This window comes from Danio rerio, chromosome 8 (assembly GCF_052040795.2).
Source record: "Danio rerio strain M-AB ecotype USA chromosome 8, GRCz13ab, whole genome shotgun sequence".
In the NCBI taxonomy this organism is placed as follows: Eukaryota; Metazoa; Chordata; class Actinopteri; order Cypriniformes; family Danionidae; genus Danio; species Danio rerio.
The window spans coordinates 10,847,990-10,869,835 of record NC_141028.1 but is presented as its reverse complement, the minus strand read 5'-3'; the positions used below and the strand labels follow the sequence as shown (position 1 = coordinate 10,869,835).

Here is a 21,846-nt window from a genome sequence, read left to right as displayed (position 1 = left end):
TTAAGATTTTAAGACCCCACAGAACTTTTATTCAACATGAATGCATTACATTAAATCTTACTGCAAAAAATTGCTTTTCTAACTTTTTGTCTTATTTCTAGTCAAAGCATTTTAGCAAAAGCATTATTTTAAATTGAAAACAAGATTTTTTAATTTAATTTAAAAAAAAATTTTTTTTTAATTTTTTAATGCAATAACCCATATTATTTTATTTACTTAATTTTGACATATTATTTCTGAAAAAACAACACTTTTGCTTGTGTAGAAAATGCTTCTTGACTTGTGAATTTTATAGATATTTGTACGTTAAAGAGCTTAACGTGCTGCAATTTATCAAAAACATGCAATGACAAAAAACACCAGCAAATTTGAACATATTTGAACTAAAAACAAGACAAAAACTACAGAGGAAAAACTTTTTTTTTTTTTTTTTTTTTTTTGCAGTGAAGTAAAATAAAAAGCTGTTTATTATAAAGCTTTCGTATAAAAAAAAAAACATAAAAAAATGCATCACCATTGCCCCAATATATGCATTTTATAAATTTAAAAACATAAAAATATTGTTCAGGATTAGTCCATCAAAATAAATTTTTACCTTTGCAATGAAATTTATTTTATATTAAACAGAAATTGCTACTTTAAATTGTAATATTTCTATCAAATACCTCAATCTTAAGCAGACTTTCAAAAAATGTATCACTAATGCCAAATTTCTGCAGGTTATACTTGGGAAATGATCATGTAAAAATAACTCATACCACTGAGGCATTAAAATGTCCAAACATAGCTTTCTTTATACTATTCCAGATTACACACATTATAAATGTGTTTTTGTACAGCGCGTGACGAGTTTAAATCATGCAATACATACTTCAGAAAGGTATGCAATACATGAACCCTTTGACTCTCTTTTTTATCTCAATTTTAGACGCATCTTGCCAGATATATAGCAAAACCAGTACTGTAGTATATCTGTACTGTAATAAAACACTGTTAGAAGTCATTTAAAACAGATGCCACATTGGCCTTAATGTTCACTAGCTGCACTGTAATATTTGATCAGCACAGGAAAAAAAAATAAAAAACCCCGGCCGATTGACATTGCTCCAAGCTGAACAGCTGCCATCCGGGCAGATTGAAAATGAAGAACGCTGAAATGTGGTTTGAGACGTTTACATTTAATAGTTCGCTCAGATGCTTTTATTCACTTACGAACCATTTAAAGTATGTATTTTCTCAGAAAGCATGTACTGGGAATTGAACAATAATGATACACGAGCAGTTTTTCATCGTATCTGACGTTTTAGAAGATGAGAAAGTTACATCAGAATCAAAACATAATGAAACACATACTGTACCTGTGCCTCCTTTTAAGGGCCTGTAGGCAATGAACACTTTAAGAATGTTTAATATACAGTGGAAATCAGAATTATTTGCCCTCCTCTAAAATTGTATTTCTTTTATACGTTTTAAAAACATGTCTAAGCATATCAATTTTAATAACTAATGTCTAATGACTGATTTCTTTTATCTTTGCCATGATTGCTGTACAGAATATGTTAACACTATTTTGATTCAAGCAAACTTTAGCATACAACCATACATTACAGCCATACAGATCAAAAATTCTTTAAAACTGAATACCTTGCAAAATAGCATTTAAGACGGTTTGATACTTTTTAAGAGCCTTAAATTTCTCTACACAGATTTACCAACTTTTAATAGTTTTTAAGATCCCGCGGACACCCTAAAAAAGTTTTCGTTGTAATTCTAGTAAATTAGCATTTAATTAATTTCTATGGTCAGCCAGTCTTGTTTTATTCTTATTGAGTAACCACTGTAGATTTAATTAGTTGTTTGAATTAACATTTTTTATTCGTTTTAAGTTAGTTAAGATTTTAGCAACTAAGCTGGGTGCTTGTCATATCTAATACATTTTGTGTTTATTTAAAATGCGTCTATTTTTTACAGGTCAAAATATATAATGAAAAAAACTGGAATGATTAGACCAGGGCGGCACGGTGGCCCAGTGGTTAGCACTTTCGCCTCACAGCAGGAAGGTCGCTGGTTCGAGTGGCGGCTGGACCAGTAGGCATTTCTGTGTGGAGTTTGCATGTTCTCTCCCTGTTGGCGTGGGTTTCCTCCAGGTGTTCCGGTTTCCCCCACAGTCCAAACACATGCGCTATATAGGTGAATTGGATTAACTAAATTGTGTTTTTGTGTGTGAATGAGTGTGTATGGATGTTTCTCAGTACTGGGTTGCAGCTGGAAGGGCATCCGCTGCATAAAACCTATGTTGGAATAGTTGGCGGTTCATTCTGCTGTGCCAAAGAAATATGAATGAATGAATGAATGAATGAACGAGATTTTTAAAACCATAACAGCTGCTATAAAATAGCTGAAATATAAATGTTTGAAAGAAGATTTAAGTAATTAGGCCGTAATAATTGCTGAAAAAGGGTCTTACTAGAAGAGAAATTGGAAGCCGATGATATCACAACATTAAATAATCAACAAAACTGAACATTTAAAATCCTGCTGGGAAATTTGAGAGCTGCACATCTAAGTGATGATGATTTAAGCAAACCACTGAAGAGTTCAAAATAAAAAACCTTCACAGCAATGAATTAAACTCAAGAGGAATTCATGGAAATGAGTTTCAGAGAGTTAAATGTTTAAGCAGAGACTCGCCACGTATAAGCTTGCATACTTGAGATGCTACTGGATTCATTATTCTCTTCTCAGGTCACGTCAGGTTCCAATTCAGTGCCCTTAGAAGGCAGCAGTATTTGTAGACAGGGAAAGCAGAGGTAGGGTGGAACACACACACATACACAGGAACGCACACACAGGAACGAACACACACACACACACACACACACACACACACACACACAGGAACGAACACACACGCACACAGGAATGAACACACACACACACACACACACAAATAATAATTTCCAATAATATTTCACTTCAGAAGAAAAGTTTCTTTTACTGTAGCTGACAAAATGCTGATGTGCTTATTTGTTTTACATTAATTAATTAATTCATTCATTCATTCATTTTCTTAATTCATCAAGGGTCGCCACAGTGGAATGAACCACCAACTTATCCTGCATATGTTCTTTGCAGCAGATGCCCTTCTAGCTACAACCCTGTACTGGGAAACATCCATACACAGTCATTCACACACATATACTACGGACAATTTAGCTTACCGGGGAAACCGGAGCACCCAGAGGAAACCCACGCCAACACGGGCAGAACATGCAAAATCCACACAAAAATGACCCACCCAAGTGACCTTCTTGCTGTGAACCACTGAGCCACCATGTCACCCTAATTTGTTTTAAATGCTAAGGTCAATTATTATCTTTGGTTTCCAAACCACTGTTGCCAAATGACCTGCCCCATCAACCATACTTACCTCATTAACATAAGTCTAAATTGCACTTTAAGCTGAAAGCTAGTATCTTGCAAAATAACCAGTAAAACATTAAGTACTGTCATCATTGCCAAGAAAACAGAAATTAGTGTTTAAAGATTCGTTATTAAAACTATTTTGTTGAAAATGTGTTATTCCAAACAGCATTTTTAAAATTTTTGGTAACACTTTATAATAACTAAACACTTTGAATCATTTATTAAGCATTAGCAAATAGTACAAATGGTTTTTAAAAGTCAAGAATAGAGCATTTGTAGCTGCTTACTAACGTTTATTAATGCAGAGTTATTGCTTAACAGATAATGAATTCACTATTTGCTAATGCTTAATAAATGATTCATAGTGTGCAGTTAATATAAAGTTTTACCAAATTTTTTTAAATAATTAAAATTTCCTAGGAGGGCAAATAATGTTTTCCTCAACTGCGTACATATTAAAGTAAGATCTCTGACCTGCAGTCTGGCGTGTTCCTCCAGGAGACGGTCATACTCTGTGGTCAGATTCTCAGCCTGCTTCTTCATGGCCTTCACATCACTGTCTGACTTCTGAAGAGCTGTACACACCAGTAAACAGTGTACAAAATCAGCAGAAATAACACCAGTCTAGGATGTGCATTAGCTTTTCTATGCGATTTTAATTCACTGTAGCATCACATAGTCAGACTTTAGACTTTCATTGGAAGGTCTGATCCACTTTTCACCTTAATCTGTTCACACAACACTATTTGGAAGTCTTTAAAAGAAGTTTCCTATGCTCACAAACATGTAGCAAAATGTAGCAAACAATACTAACACTAATAGCAGACAATACTAATAAAGGAGTTTCTTATGCTCACAAATGAAACATATATACATATATACAATTACAAATAACATGAACATTTAATTTATTCCTGTGATGTAAAGTACAAATTTTGGCATCATTATTCCAGTTTTCAGTGAATGTGATCCTTCAGTAATATTTTCAAATATTATTGTTATTTAAACAAAATGTTTTCTATTTGAAAATATATTAAAATGTAATTTATTCCTGCGATGTAAAGCTGAATTTTCGGCATCATTATACCAGTCTTTAGCGTAAACTCATGCTTCAGAAATGAGTCTAGTTTGCTGATTTGCTGTTCAAGACAAAGTGCTCAGCATAAAGGAGTACACGCCATTTTGAAAATGAACATTTTTATCCATTTCTCAGTGAATATGGCTAATATATATTGGCGCATTTAAACAAAACAGATTACTGAAACAGACTTATTTACTAAAATATTATTTTAGTCACAGGAAATCTTTAGAAATGAAAGATAATACATTTAAATTCATTTAAATTCATGCAAAAAAAAAAAAAAACTACAACATTTCAACTAAATTGTATATATATATATTTTTTTTTTCTCTTGATTTTTGCTATTTTTGAAAATGTTATTTAATATTTTTACCTAACATACAAAAATGGTTCACAATTTAGTAGCCCAAATTTATAAATTATTTTGTTGATAAGCTCGAGATTTGGTTTCAGTACTGACTAAGCTAAAGTATATGCAAAAAATATAATATTGTAAAGTTCCTATAGAAAATATTAATTTAAAAGAGGGATTTGTAAGGGGTGTAGTCATATATGCTGAGCACTGTATATTTCTAATTCATAGCTATGATGAAATATTGATAATTTTGGATGACTAATATCTTATATGCAAAGCAAAATGTTTTTTTCTTTCAAAAGAACCACATTTATTTGAATTAGATTTATTTTGCAACAGTATAAATAACTTTACTCTCACTGTTGATCAATTTAATGCTTCCTGTATAACATTAATTGGCTTTAAAAAGTTCACACTGACCACAAACTTAAAACAGAAATCAATAACACATTTTATTTACATAACCTTTAAAGAACAGGTCGTCCTGAAATCTCTTGCTACAATGATAAAACAATGTTTTTATTTTAAGCTCACTGACAGTTTTGTGTAGTACCCCTTAAAAAGTGTTCAACTCAAGATGACCCCTTTACCCCATGGAGATAGAGGGTCATCAGCAGGCCTCGACCCCCTCAGCACTGTCTAAATACAGTTAAGAGAGGCATGGGAATCATGCTTACTGCGCTCAATCTTCTATGAGGAGTTTACTTCTGCTTCTGTTTTCTTGTGTTGCTCACTGTAGAGTCATTAGAGGGAACTAATCAACTTTCTAAACCCTCAAAATTTCACGTTTACATTTAGTCAGTTAGCAGATATTTTTTTAAAGTCTTACAATTTAGGAGGCACTCAGCAAACAAGAAAAGGCAGCACACACAAAAAGGGCTAATTATATACAGGAACTCTTAGTGCTCATAGAATTAAGTGCTAAAGTAAGGAGGGGGGAGTTTTTTGCTTTTTTTATTTAGAGAGTGGGAGGATTGTTTCTACAGGTGGTTTGTCAAGCCCACTCAACTGTGTGAGGCACACTTCATAACAGGCGATACAGAAAAAATCTGACATTGCGTTATTTAGTTTTTTTATAATATATATTACGATATTGACCATTTCAATGTGGTCATGTCATTAACTCATGAACATTTCCTGCATGTTATTAAACTATCATAACTGTAACAGGAGGAAATTCAATTACAACTTATTGTTAAAACAGCTGTCATAACATTATTTATCAATATGTGCCTCTTTTTCAATTTTAGGACGCTATAGAAATTAAATATGTAAAGCAGGAAATACGCTGGTACCATTGTTTTTGTTAACATGCCCCAAAATGGTCTATACTGCATCTATACAATTTCACCAAATGATTGAATAGCACGACTTGGAACGAAACTCAGAGAGAATGCACATGCATGCCCCCTATGTCTACTTTAGTGAACAGAACCTGTAAAGGGTGTGAATAACAGGTAATAAAGTTGTAAATAAGGTTCAGTTTGGGATCTTTTGGGAGCTGCACGAGAAGTATGATCTGCAGGCATGTTTTTTTTTTTCTTTTCAGAGTGACTACAGCCATGACATGAATGCACGCAGCAGTGTAAGTGAAAACGTTGCAGCCATCTTTTAAATGATTATATCGCATTTTAGAGTTATGATTACGGCAAGCATTTAATGTTTTTTTTTCAGTAGCAAACAGTGTTGTGCATGAAAATAAATGTTTACTGAGTCAGTATAACTACTCTAGCCTTTATAATGTTAAATATAATGCAAGAGGGTATCAGATAATGACAAATGTCTCATTTTACCAGTGAAAAAAATAGTCTAGTAATGTTCTCAATGACAAATAACAACCATATACCTCAAACATAATAATTCAACTTTTCAGCATTATTAATAGTTTCATTTTAATTTGTCCTGGTTGGTAATTCACAGTATAGTTATTACAGAACTATATTGTGAATTACTAACCAGGACAAATTTAAAGTCTGTTTAAGTCCACCATTCCAAGTCTATACAAAATTTAGCATTTTAACCAACAGTAGACCTACACATAGGCCTAATATTATTGTTATTTTACCATATAATAATAGTCTACTCATATTAACCTGATTTTAAGCTAAAAAAAATGTGATTCTCATTTTAACCAGAATCGTGCAGCCCTAGTACATGCATGTTTTTAAATTGATCAAATATTAAAATCTGTATCTGCTTACAATTACATATTTATTTTGTAACTATATTTATAATTACACTGTTAACCCATTCCTTACCTTTACTTAAACTTTAACCTAACCATACCTCCAGACCCCTCCCTAACCTTATCTGTAGCCCACTTCTAGTGCACCAGAAGCTTTGTGCAATACTATATAAACACATTTTCTTATTTTTAAGGACTTGTGGAGCTGTTCATCAATGGATTTGCTCTTCAGTGTTTAGACTTTCAGCAGTGAAATTTAAACCAGACTGAACTGAACTGCACTGAACTTCAACTCTGAACACTGGACTGACAGTTTCAGTTTACTAGAACTTCAATGTTAAGCTGCTTTGACACACTCTACATTGTAAAATAGCACTATAGAAATAAATATAAATTGAATTTTCTGATGCAAGCAGACAATAATTAAAACCACATAATATATGGTGGGACCCATTTATTTGTACATTTCCAATGCCACATGGCAACGAAAATCTCACAGGCCACTATTTATAATCAAATCAAATCCTAGAAGTTTGTTCATTAGCCTAACTTTATACACAGATAAACTTAATTTCTTAAAATGCAGACAGCAGTGATCTCAAATGGACAGCTCAAACAATTAAAGAATTTAATTATGATTTACTAACCCTCAGGTGATTATAAACCTTTATGGGTTTCTTTCATCTGTTAAACACCAAGTAATATATTTTGAAGAAAGCAGAAAATCTGTAACCATTGACATCCACAGTAGGAAAAACAAATAACATGGAAGTCAATGGATAATGATTATAAAATATCTTCCTTTGTGTTTAACAGAAGAAACTCAGACATGTTTGGAACAAGTGAAAGTAGAGTAAACGTAATTTTTGAGTGAACTGTCCCTTTAAGCACTGAATGAGCGATTCAGACTAATATACCTTTCTTGGTTGCGTCGAGTTCGTCCTTCAGCTGCCTGACCTCTTCCTTCAGATTTTTCTTGTCCTCCTCCACGCCACCTTTGGCCTTTCCACCCACTTCAGGCACTTCAATACCGGCTTGCCGCAGTTTCTGATGAGACACAGTCAGGCCTTTTGTTAGTCATATCATGGGATAATCAACTGTTTCTCAAAAAGTGTTAATCCAAGTTCCCTGAAGATATCGGAAGGGTGGCGATTATGGGATGATGACCAATGATCAAGATCTATTTGTTTTAGCAATACGTGCTATTGAGAGTATTTTTTTCTTTGTCTTAATCAAGGATTCCTGTTAACAAAATCAAGTTTGTCCTGTTACATTCAGAAAAACATCAGATTGCAAGGATGGAAATACACGGCTTCTCTAAATTTACAGTTTATGGTTTTGTCTGTAAAACAATATTCAAATTTCCTTCAAATTTAAAATAAAAATGTTGTCATAAAGAATATTAAACAATTTCAAAATAGCAAATTTTTTTTTGTTTTTTTGTAGCTGTGTTTCGTACTGGCACTTATCAAAAAGACACTTGCACAGTATTAAGACATAGAATGATAGAGCAAATGAACGGTTCAACAAACAATAGAATAAAAAGTAGAACGAACGATCCAATGATTGAATGAACAAACAAACAAAAACAAATAATAAAATGAATAAACAAACAATAGAATAAAAACAAGTGATAGAACGAACAAACTAACGATAGAATGAACAAACGACAGAACGAACAAACAATAAACAAACTAACAAACAGTAGAACAAACAAATGATAGAATAAACAAACAAATGATAAAATGAACAAACAACTGATAAAATGAACAAAAACAATGAAAAGAACAAACAAATGATAAAACAAGTGCACAACCAATAGAACAAACAAACAATAGAACAAACAAACAAACAATAAACAAACTACAAAATAAAAGAATAAACAAACAAAAGATGAAATTAACAAACAAATGATAAAATAAACAAACATGACAGAACAAACAAACGGTGAAAAAAAAGACAAGTGATAAAACGAACATACAGACAACAGAACAAACAAAGGATAAAACAAATGAACAACCAATAGAACGAACGAACAAATGACAGAACGAAGAAAGGATAGAATGAACAATCGATCAAGTAATAGATAGATATGAAGATGTGTTTTTAGCATTTTAATTTTTAACCATATACATCTATATAATTGGAATTATTTCATACAAACTGAAGTGGTTTTATTATTAATCAACATAAACTTCATTTTTAATTTAGAAAAGTAAAAAATAACAAAAATGATTTCATATTTATAATTTCATTTTCAGCAAGGATTCATTTCAAGTTTTTAAGTCGTTTAATGATTACATTTTTTGGTAACAAAAATCAAGTCCCATCCTGCATTTTAACAAATACCCTGCTTCATCCTGAAAGATGTCAGATCGCACACATAAAACGTGTCGTGTAAACAGAAAGATATTTCAGCTAAAGTAAATGCAAGCATGCAACTGGAAGAACTGCCAAAACACTTCACTGAAACCTGAACCACTGTCCTGTTGGCTCAACTCCTCATGGGAAAAAAAAGAAAGAAAACCGTCTACAAGCCATTCATTGACAAGTTATGGTGATAAAAAAGTGCTCTACTTTCCAGGGATCACAATGTTGTTAAAATAAGGTTTATAAATGATCTCCATCCATGTCATTAGCTTAGGAGATCCCGTTAGTCAGTAACCATCCACTGTAAATACAGCTATAAATGGTTAATATTTCAACAAAATTTTGGAAAACAACAGCAAATCTCAAGATGGCCCAAGAGGCCATCAGTATTTCTGTTTTCCAAGAGGAAACAGTGTGTGTGTTTAGGTGAGACACTGCAACCAAAAACTGTTTTTCAAGCAATTTTAAGATTTTGTCCGATAACACTATTTTAAGGCATCCTTGTTGCACATATTCTTTGTACTTACTACAGTAAATACAATTAATTATGCATAGTTACATGCAACTAACCCTAAACCCAACCATACAGTAGGTACATGTAATAATTGTACTTATTGTATTAGTTTAGTGAATAGTAACCCTGTAACAGGAACACCTTAAAATAAAAATGTAATCTTTTGGGGTTTTTGGTATAAAGCGTTAATAGTTTTAAGTGTTATTTTGTCACACTTTATCAATTTGTCTGTTCAGATCTACATATTTTGAAGGCCATTTTCTCAAAAGGAGTTTTTTTCTAGCCATTTAGCAGTATTTTCTGAGTTAAGAAGTTATGAATAAATCAACAAATACTTAAAATGCCCTTTGTAAAACATATTTGGCCCAATGTGTCAGAAAAAGTAGCAATTTTGAACTTGACTTAATCCAATGTTCAGATTTTTGCAAAAAGTATATTCAAATCAGTGTGTTTACTGAAATAGTGCCTCATTTTCATACACAAACAACATGTAAAAATGTAATACAAAAATGTTTTTAATGTATTCTATAGTCAAATTACCAGTTTGTAAACATTCAAGATGCGTGCGCATCGAGGTTGCAGAAAAAAAACAGGAGCGCTAACATTTACAGCGAGGGAATGACATCCGATGCAGTTGTTGTTGTCCTGGAGATTATATTGATTACATATTATGTATATTGCCATAGAAATTATATTGAATACATATGTATATTATTTACGTAATGCGTATTATAACAGCTTGTCACCCAGTGATAAGCACAGTTATTCAGCAAAATTAACGTTAAAGTGAGCGCAGTTCGTCTGACTTGAATCTGACTGTTCGTATTCCATTTGCAATAGCACCCTTCCAATGGATACTGGATAAGACAAAAATAACCATCTCATTGAAACTCCAAGTGATTTTACAAGAGAAGTTAAAGGCCTACAAGTCTTTGGATGCCAACAATTTTGTTCTGTGTGGTCATGCGCAAGAAATAATGTTCCCTGATTACCAGATTCAAAATCATGTAGTGCTAAAAACCGAGGTTCTGCCTAGCCAAAGACAAGGAAAGAAGACTGAACTGTACAAGGCCTGGGTAATCATCAACAAGCAAAACTACTGCATTCTGACAGCAAACTGCAATTGTATGGCAGGGTATGTGAACTTACACCTTTACATTTCATTCTAAGCATTCAGTGTCCATCGTTTAATTAACCTTAGCTGTTTTTGCTAATATCATTGCTGCAATCAAAAACGAGTAATGTGTATGATTCAGCATAGCTTGAACTTGCCTGATATAGATTATATAACTCTATTCAGCTCCATGTTAGCCAAAGACGTCTGTGGTTGGCATTAAAAGCAGTGTGGTGTACAATAAAATTTTATTTTAATTCGATTTTGGCATCCTACTGCACAACACAACATGTTTGCTAATGGAACCGGTATGCGCGGCTGAACTCGTGTGACATAGGTTGGTAATTCCACTATAAACTGGGAAGTATGGTAAAAACTATTAGGTTTTATTCACCTCTTCACCTGTGGTTTGACCAAACTTCACACATTTTGGATTTCATAGGGTCATTATTGAACCCTAAAATAGTTTAAAACTCTTACAATGGAAATATGTGCCCAGGACTACATTTTCATGCAGTTTTGTTTTCACAAACCCAGTAGAGGGCACGGTGTACATTTTTGACAATCTCAAATACATTACTGGGGCATGTTTTCTAATATGTGCCATTTCTCTAAAATCAATGTGGACATTTCTGGAAGTCTCAATGTCCTTCTCGTGCACGTCCGTGAGAGAAGCCAATTGGCTTTTTCGTCATACATAATATATCAGCTTGATATAGACTCACCCAAACACACCCTACCCTAAACCCAACCCAAGTCAGCGGTAACACCCTATATAATTCGTCACAGCCATATGTACCAGTGAGCACATATTCCTTAGTTCTCAAAAATGTACACCAGGGTACATTTTCCCAAAGAGCCTACGTTAATAAAAGAGCACATGCTTAAAAAACATTATGTACTCTTGTTCTGCTTACAAATTAACACACAACAGCACGAGGAGCAACGCTGTAAAGTTGTCAAGGGTCATGCAAGTTTCTCATACCGTGAAAATCTCCCTGTACATGTTAGACAAATCATTAAAACCTGCCTGAGTGAATATTTGAATGCTAAACAGCTCAAGGTATGCGACCCGAGGGACATTGACGTTCAGAAATGAGCCCTTTCCAAGTGACCCGGACAAGGGAACAAACACAGGAGACTTTTAAATCACGTCAAACAAGAGAAAGATGTTTTTTTGCCTCTGGAGAGAAAGAAAAAAAAAAAACTAGATCTGGGTCAGATGATGTTTTGGATGATGTTTCCTGCAGATACAGTAAAAGAGAGTTCAAATACAACTGAAGTGCATGAAAAGACTAAACTTAAATGGGACAGAGAGCAGAGAGCTGGGTAATGTGCAAGCCATAATGACCCCTTCATTTATGAAATGGGACCATTTTTCACCTTGCCATATAGCTGCTCGATTAACCGAAAAAACAATTTCGATCTCGATTCAACACAAATCCTAATCCAGCATCTCGACAATTCAGCCAATTATATTTTCAAGTTTGGGAGAAGCATGAAGGCTGTTGCACAAATCTTCATGTTGTTTGATTTGCGTTGCTCATCACTGTGAATCAGGGTTTCTTCCATCCATTCCATATCAGTTTAAAAAAAAAGAAAGAAAATTAAGAAAACGGACGTTTTCGCTTTTGCTTACAACAAAAAATGAAAAAAAAAATGAAAAAACAAGATTTTGGCTCAATTTTTGTTTTGTTTTTTTAATTATTTTATTTAGGGTAGGAAAAGGAAAAAAACTACTTTAAAATGCATTATTCACATGTAGGTAGTGTTGAAATGCCCTCATAATAAGAGCCCTATGCGGACCATACTCAGGCTTTTATTTATTATTATTTAATTATATATATAAACTAAGTTTACATATTCTGTCATTTGATCAGTTATCAGGTCTACATTCACGCCTTTGACGTACACGATGTAAAGCTCTGACAAGGTGCCTTTATTTAGCCTGTAGCCTATACAATAGGTTAGATTTGTTTTACATATAATGTTCCATCACTTTAAATGTATATATTTTTTATATATATAGTTTACATAATTTGAAATAATTTACGGTTTTAAAAAATGTACGCAAACGCAGTAATTGTAAGCCTGATAACTGATCAAATGTCAGAATATGTAAACTAAGTTTATATATGAGCAATTCCATGCAAATGTCAACCTTGCCATGAATAAACTTTTTTCACCAAAATACGGAAACCGTTTCTGAGGTTTTTTTGTATAAGAAAAGTATTTTACAGTACAGTAAACATACTAAGAATGTATTTGTCAATGTTTTCAAACTATTATGTTTGATTTAGCAAAGTCACACAAGCGGCAATTTCACATCTGTCACATCTATAACGGAGAGATGTCACATCCATAACGACACTTTTTTCCCTCATAAATGTGAAATATTAAATAAAATAAAGTCAATAATTTTTGTTTTATAGAGAGCCAACTCTTTTCCATTTGATTATTATTGTTTCTTTTGGGTTGTGCAGTTTAATTAACAGAATTTCTACAAAGTATGTTGCATACTATAAATTCGCAGACTTTTTTGTCACATCCATAAGGCATGTTTATTTTCCAGATTTAAAGCACAAAATATGTTTACAGATTGATATTTTTCTGGTCCCATAACTCTGTGGTCAGTTGTTCTGGAGAATATAAACATAAGTTTTAATATAATGTTAACATACACTTTCTACGTGAATTTATGTTTATTAAGATTTTACTGCAAATGTCACATCCATAACGCTGGAATTGCTCATATATATAAATAAGTAATAATAATTAAAAGCCTGGGTATGGTCCGAGCTCCGATTTGGTTGACCAATTAGAGGAAAATGAGCGTTTCAGCACCGCCTACATGTGTATAATGAATTTTAAAGTCCTTTTTTTGTTTTCCTACCCTAAATTAAAAAACGAAAAACGAGACAAAATCTTGTTTTTTTTGTGAGCAAGAGAAAAACGGCCGTTTTCTTAAATTCTTTTTTTTTTTTTTTGAAAACGGAACTGAAATGGACTGATCATATCCTGATTAACGTGGTCACCTCCAACACCTCCAAAGTGCCACATACTGTATTTATAAGGTATAATTAGTTTTTAAATGTCATTTCTGATGTATTCGTGGTCGCGAATACGTCTCACAAGTGACCTTTTTGTTTACTAAGAGGACAGACCACCTCTCAGTACTAAACAAACAGTGAAAGATGTTGCTTTCGCAAATCATTAGCGAATTGTTAGCTCGCGAATTATCTATACTTTAGTGAACAGAACCTGTATAGGCTGTGAACAACAGGTAATAAAGTTGTAAATAACATTCAGTTTGCTGCACAAAGTGACCATTTTTGGAGCTGCGTGGGAAGTATGAGTTGCATGTTTTTTGACATGCAAATCACATGACATGACATGTGCCGTACATCTACAGAATCATGAGAAAATCATGATTTGATCTTAAGCAAAAAAATTCTCATTTTAGCCAGAATCGTGGAGCCCTACCTTGCCATTTATATAAAATCAAGAATCTATGCATTGCTTCCTGTGAAGAAGAGATGCACATTTTTTTGGGGCACGATAGTAAAAGAATGATTTCTAAGAAAACACATAACATATGCATAATAAAAATTTAATAATACATTTTCTTATTAGCATATGAATAAATGAATCTATTAATTTTGTTGAAAGCACATGGCCACCAGTTTATTAAACAATTTACGAGAACAAAAATCACAACAACAACAAAAAAGTAAATTGATTTATGCCACAAGTAAGCTAAAAATAACATCTTTAAAGTGTAGAACATTTTAACCACCAAACCCACACAAAACTCCATCAGTCCTTTATTACCGAAGGAGCGATCTCAGCTAATAGCATTATGCATTATTAAAAAACTATTTGACATAACTAATAGCAGCAATATAACCACACTTTATGAAGCAGAATCTTGCAAAATTCATGCCCTTATTCACACTTGATTAAATATGAGACTGCTCCGACATTTGCTTGGGGACCAGTAATGGAGAACAGAATGATCTTGAACAGATACAGAGACTTTTGACCAAGGGGACCAAAAAAACGGACAAACTAGTGCCTGCCTTTTTTATTTATTTATTTATTTTAATGACAGTTAAACACGTTATTCTTGCTTGTAATCTCAGTCTATACAAATTCCATTGAGCTGCACAAACATGTTGTATTTGCTGAGTTTAGTTGCTAATGTTGATTCACAAATCAATAGCAACACTGTAAAATATATCTTTAACAGTATTTTGTGACTTATGTTTTTTTATCGTTTATTAATGATCTCAAATTGAATTACGAGACTTTGATCTCTCCTCTGATATGTTAAAACTAATTTTTTAAAAACGGACTTTGACATTTATTAGTTTAAAGTAATGTATTGTATTGTGTGAGTTGATCAAAAAAATGTGCAACACTATGCCTCCAAAATAATATAAAAAATGCTCCCAGAATTGTTGTTATTGTATGGACTTATTTCTATATATATGATTTATTTATATAATACGTTTTGAACTACTAGAAATCTTAATAAAGTCACTGTGAAACGGCAGAGCTGAATTTCCAACATTAAACCTTGTGTGCTGTTCGCAAGTAGTACTCACTGCAGTGCCACACAGGCAGAGCTGAGCTCCAGGAAGGTGGAGCGAATCCGATTCATTCTAAAACATTGTATAAAACTAAAACGTATAAGTTTAAACAGGGCCTGGGTCTCAATTTGGTCAAAACTGTCTCTGCATTTCAGCAAATGGAATGATTTTTGGTGACAAATCTAATTTTTACACATAATTTGAAAAAATGCTTTCAAAATGTTAAAAAATTCAACAATACACTCTGCGCAAATTTACTACCTTTTTGTTATGTTGGTGTCTGTTTTTGCCCCATTGACTTCCATTTTAATGACATTTTTTGATTGCAAAGTCGTGACATTATATACATTTTTTTTGTTGTTGAAATTAAATTGATTATACCACTGATTCCACTAATTAATTTATTCTCACTATCATTTACATCAGTAGTTTTTCACATTTAATATATATTTAATATTAAATATTTCAGATATTTTATTTTGCTCACTTTTTCAATGTAAAAGTGCAGGTCGCATAATCAGATGTTTTATTTTCACAAAAGTTATTTGAAACATTTAAACAGATACTTTCCATGTAAAGTCACCTTTGTAGATTTAATTTAATAGACATCTATATTTGAACCTTATATTTAACCCAAGTATAAAAAAACTAAACTGAAGGTTTAAAAAAAAATGAAAAAAAACAAGTTAAAGTTTTAGTTAAAGTTCAAAATTAAAAATTATAATAATGTTGAAAATTCAGAAAAGGCCAGAGGAAAACCTGGCTTTAAATAAATAAAAAATGTAGCGATTAAATAATAATAATAATAATAATAATCATTATAATAATAATAATAATCATTATAATAATTCTTTGTGTGTGTGTAATAAAAATTCAAAGCCCTACTTCAAACCTGGTTACTAGAACTTCCCTCTACCCTGCATGTGGAAAGACTTATGTATTATTCTAGAAAAAAAAACGAAAAAGAAAGAAAGAAAAAGAGATCAAATTTGTAACTTTTACTGTTAGTCATCAGTTGCAGAGCAAAATAAGATTAGCTTCTGGCCTCAAAATACATGGTTATATGGAGAATAGTGTGTGTGAGTGTGAGAGAGACTTTTATACACTTACCTTGATGTGTTTGAGAAAATCAAAAATAAGCACCTCTAGCTCTCAGCTCTCAGAACATAGTAATTATAGTAAGTGTGCATTTACGCACTTATGTTATAATTTACTGTTTTACTAAACTCCATATAAATGGCGGAAACTTTTTTGCACAGGCCTATCTAAAGGGGTAATTGTGCCAACTGATGATCAACAGTAAAAAGTTTGACCTCTTCCTAATAAGGAAAAACACCAACAATCAAGAATGTATGATTATTTGATGTCAAATGTCATTATAATGGAAGTCAATGGGGCAAAAACAGCCACGAACATAACGAAAGGGTAGTCAACTACCCTTACACAAGGGTTAAAAGCTGATAGAGCTTACATCCGGTAAATGCTAGTGGGAAAGAGGTAGGAGATAAGGAATCAATAAAGGCACTTTAGCAGGTCACACACTGTTCTCACCTCTTTACCTCAGAGCACGACTCTGTTAACATCAACACATCAATAATAACTGAAGAAAAAAAAAACCTATCATAAAGGCCGGTCGGGTCGTCTCGCCCTCCAGAAGGACACATCGTTCCAGAAAAACACTGCAGCACAACGCTGAGATTTACAGGCCTCATTCTGTTAGAGTCAAACTTCATTTACTAAATTGAAATATTCCACCATCTGTCATTCAGTACGGCTTGTGCTCTTGTTTATGGTGGCGCTACACCATTTGACAGACGTGAATTATGGCGGCATGCGAGTGTGTATGTGTGTGATAACCCACGTGTGCCATAGTGTGAGACCTCATGCAAAGATCAATGCGGTGACTTACTGCACGTCAGCACTGTAATTGAGCCACACGCTGCTGATCTATCCCTGCATTCTCCATACTCGGGCATCTACATACTAACAGACCACAATACAGAGCATGCTGTTTCCAGGATTTAACAACTAACTAGATATACAGTTGAAGTTACAATTATTGGCCCTCCTGTGATTTCTTTATTATATTTACCAAATGAGGATTAATAGAGATTAATTAATATTTTTACAGCATTTACTATAATATTATTTCATCTAGAGAAAGTCTTATTTGTTTTATTTCGGCTAGAATAAAAGCAGTTTTTAATTCTAAAAGCCATTTTAAGGTCCATGTTATTAGCTTGCTTGAGCAGTATTTTTTCCGATTGTCTACAGACCAAAACATTGTAATACAGTGACTTTCCCAACCGGCTAAACTTTTATAAAAACTTTTGTTTTTTGGGATTTCCGCCTGTATTTTACCTACCCAAATTTAAAAGCTTCCCAAATCCACATGCAGAGGTGTAAATGCAAAAATGTGGTATCATTTTAAAGAAAACCCTTTGAATTTTCATAAAACACTATTGAAAGTGTTTAAATTAACTGTATATGTCGTCTGTTATAATAAACACCTAAAAAAAGAGGCGCTTTTTGTATTTTTTTTCTTTTAAACTCAAATTTGAAAGTGTACCTTTTAGGTTCTGTGTGGTCTAGCGTGCTGTTATTAATTTTGGTGGTTCCTGCATATGTCTGTAAACATAGCAAAAAAGAAAAATGTCTCTACCATAATCTATGCAAAAGTTATTGTATTCCAACTGATGAGAGGTGCAATACAAGCCACAGGGACCGATCATTGTTTTCATATTTCACTATTCTTCTGTTTGATCAAACATAATTCACTGTGTTTGGACCACATCAGACATATAAAAGGATTACATATGCACATCACCTCAAAAACAGAGGAAAAATGGCCCTGAAATGGCCAACTCGCTCCTTAAGATCTCAAAATTCAGGGCTTCTGGTAGTACCTAGAATAGCAAAATCAAGTAAAGGAGGTCGAGCCTTCTCTTTCATGGCTCCTACACTCTGGAATAGCCTTCCTGGTAATGTCCGAGGCTCAGACACACTCTCCCAGTTCAAAACTAGATTAAAGACCTATCTGTTTAGTAAAGCATACACTCAATGCATCACCTAGCGGGTTCCACACTGGCTCCTACATCTTGCTTATATACACTATGAACAGCAGCTACGCTAATTATTCTCTTTATTCTCTATTTTCACCTGGGGATACTCATCCCGAGGTCCTCAGATTAGGCAGAGTCACTGATTGGATCAAAGACCAGCGACGTGATGATCCCAAGGATTCCATATCCGGGACCAGGCCATATCCTGAGCTGCTGCTGCGCTGATGGTCGTGGGGAGTGGAGAACATGTGTCTGATTCCAGCGACGCTCCAGGGACAGACAAGTCTTCACTGAGGCCATCTTCCAGCCTAAACCACGGCGAATGAAGTTCTGCACAAGACTTTTGGCCAGCGGAGAAATTAAAATGGTCGTGCCCAACTGAGTCTGGTTCTCTCAAGGTTTTTTTTCTTCACTCCCATCAGGTGAAGTTTTTTTTCCCTCTCCGCTGTCGCCACTGCCTCACATGGTTCAGGATTGGTAGAGCTACGCATCGATGAATTTGCTCTTCAGTGTTTGAACTCTCAGTAATGATTAAATCACACTGAACTGAGCTAAACTGAACTGAACTGAACTTAAACACTAAAACCTGAACCACACTGTTCCAGTTACTGAACCACACTGTTCCAGTTACTATGACCATTTATGTGAAGCTGCTTTGACACAATCTACATTGTAAAAGCGCTATACAAATAAAGCTGAATTGAATTGAATTGAACTGAAGCACATAGCATAAGGTAAGAGATGACAGCCGTCTTTGCTATCTGCCTGGGGTAGCTTATTGATCAGAAATGTATTGTTTTCACTTCAGAAGTGGATTACATGAAAGGCAAAGACCTATAGATGGCGCTTATTTTAGCAGAATAAAATATGACCATGCCTTGATTTTTAATTATTCAATTAGGACAGTAAGGTCTGACTTTGCTTAGACAAAAGTCTTATCACTAAAGAGAAATCATGTACAGTATAGAATATAAAGTCATGCTGCAGTGGAAAAAGAATGAATATTGTGTATGACTCTCATGAGCTTGGAGGACTGCATCCATACATCTCGGTAATGACTCAAATAACTTAATAATAAAGTCATCACAATATCTAGTAAAATAGTATGTATTGTCATCATGTAAAAGATAAAAAAAACAGTTATTAGAAATTAGTTATTGAAACTATTATGTTTAGAAATGAAAATATACAGGGCGCTAGTAATTCATGAGGGCTAATACTTCTGACTTCAACTGTACATTTAAAAGAAATATTCAAAATTCAATAAAGTTTATTAATATAGCACTTTTCACAATAATTATCAAACTAAAGTATCTTTACAAAAGGTGACATTATTACCACATTACAATCCAAATTAGAAAAGTTAAGGAGTATAGCATGCACATTGTGTCACACAGTGTCCTATCCATAAAGGTGATGTCTATGTGTATTTGAAATAGAAGTGCAGTGCATTGTTTTCATGATAATCAGTGCTTACAGACTTTTCTCTTTTGGTTTGAAGGATCAATAAAGGTATATTAAAGGAGAGGTTTGTCAGCGCAGATAATTATATGCAAGGAAAAGCAGATCGATGGCAATTCAGAATGTCAATATGAGACAGAAGGTCAATTACAACTTAAGCAAATATTAAGGTGATATATTAGATGAGAAATGTACTTAAAACCAGCAAACAAATTGATAACGCTGCACTGAAATCTGAAAAGCTGATGTAGTAGAATTACTAACAATAAAACTGAAATAAAAAGTATTTAATGCTGTGCATTTAAATTAAATTAATAAACAATTATGACAAATGTACTACTAAATAAATACAAAGTAGAGCTGTTGTTTTATTTCTAACAAGAATCATTTGATGAAATGTTAAAAAAAAACTTCACTTAGGGATCACAGACTGGTGCTTGAGAAATTTCAATCCAGTGCAATAATAACTAATCATTAAAACACAGCCGTGACTGAACTGTATGATGTCAAGTCTGTGATGAGCAGACAAATGTCATCAGCTTTTCTCATATAGTGTGCTGTAATCTCCAGTCTGAACGTCATATAGCATTATTGAAATCAAACGGAACACTCAGAACTTTCTTCTTTCACTGGATTTAAAGAGACCTGTTAATGTGGAACTGATCTACAGAACTATAGTTCCCATTTACACTATCAGATTATCTAACAGATGTGACTGGCAACTCCCTTGAATTTCCCTGGAAGTCCATCAGACACAAATAGGTTTAGTTCCCTTAAGGGCACAACATCGAAAGATAGTCAATAAACTATAACCTGGCAGTTACAAACCAAACCTCAACTAAACCAAAATCTCTAAACTCCACCCTTTTGGTTACTTGCCCCATTTCAGATGTCCTCTTTGTTAATTATGAAACTTAATGTTAGAAGTATAGCTACATACCTGGCAAAAGTCTTGTCTAAATAAAATATAATCATGCCTTGATTTTTAAATATTTAATTAGGACAGTAAGGCCTGACTTTGCTTAGCGAGTCTAGTCACTTAACATAAATAAAGTTTAGTATAGAATATAAAGTGTTGGTGAAGTGGAGAAAGAATTAATATTGTGTCTGACTCCCATGAGCTTGGAGGACTGCATCCATACATCTCTGCAAAGACTCAAATAACTTATTAATAAAGTCATCTGGAATGGCAGAGAAAGTGTTCTTGCATGACTTCCAGAGTTCATTAAGATTCTTTGGATTCATCTTTAATGCCTCCTCCATCTTACCCCAGACATGCTCAATAATGTTCATGTCTGGTGACTAGGCTGGCCAATCCTGGAGCACCTTGACCTTCTTTGCTTTCAGGAACTTTGATGTGGAGGCTGAAGTATGAGAAGGAGCGCTATCCTGCTGAAGAATTTGCCCTCTCCTGTGGTTTGTAATGTGATGGGCAGCACAAATGTCTTGATACTTCAGGCTGTTGATGTCGCCATCCACTCTGCAGATTTCTCACATGCCCCTATATTGAATGTAACCCAAACCATGATTTTTCCTTCACTAAACTTGACTGATTTCTGTGAGAATCTTGGGTCCATGTGAGTTCCAGTAGGTCTTCTGCAGTATTTGTGATGATTGGGATGCAGTTCAACAGATGGTTCATCAGAAAAATCTACCTTCAGACACTTTTCCAAATGTTCAACAAAC

The 21,846-nt window shown here is 33.7% G+C and overlaps 1 protein-coding gene across 4 annotated transcripts in view; it reads right to left on the bottom strand.

Moving 5' to 3' along the window:
- bcap31 (B cell receptor associated protein 31) overlaps positions 1–21,846 on the bottom strand; it is a 56,216-nt gene that overhangs the window by 10,913 nt on the left and 23,457 nt on the right. For all 4 annotated transcript variants that reach the window (XR_015496899.1, XR_015496901.1, XR_015496900.1 and 1 more), the window contains 2 exon segments: positions 7,965–8,094; positions 3,901–4,001 (listed from right to left, as the gene is read on the bottom strand). Coding sequence is in view for 1 of the 4 variants with exons in the window: in NM_200092.1 (NP_956386.1) it covers positions 3,901–4,001; positions 7,965–8,094 (231 nt within the window). In the remaining 3 variants the exon portion in view is untranslated.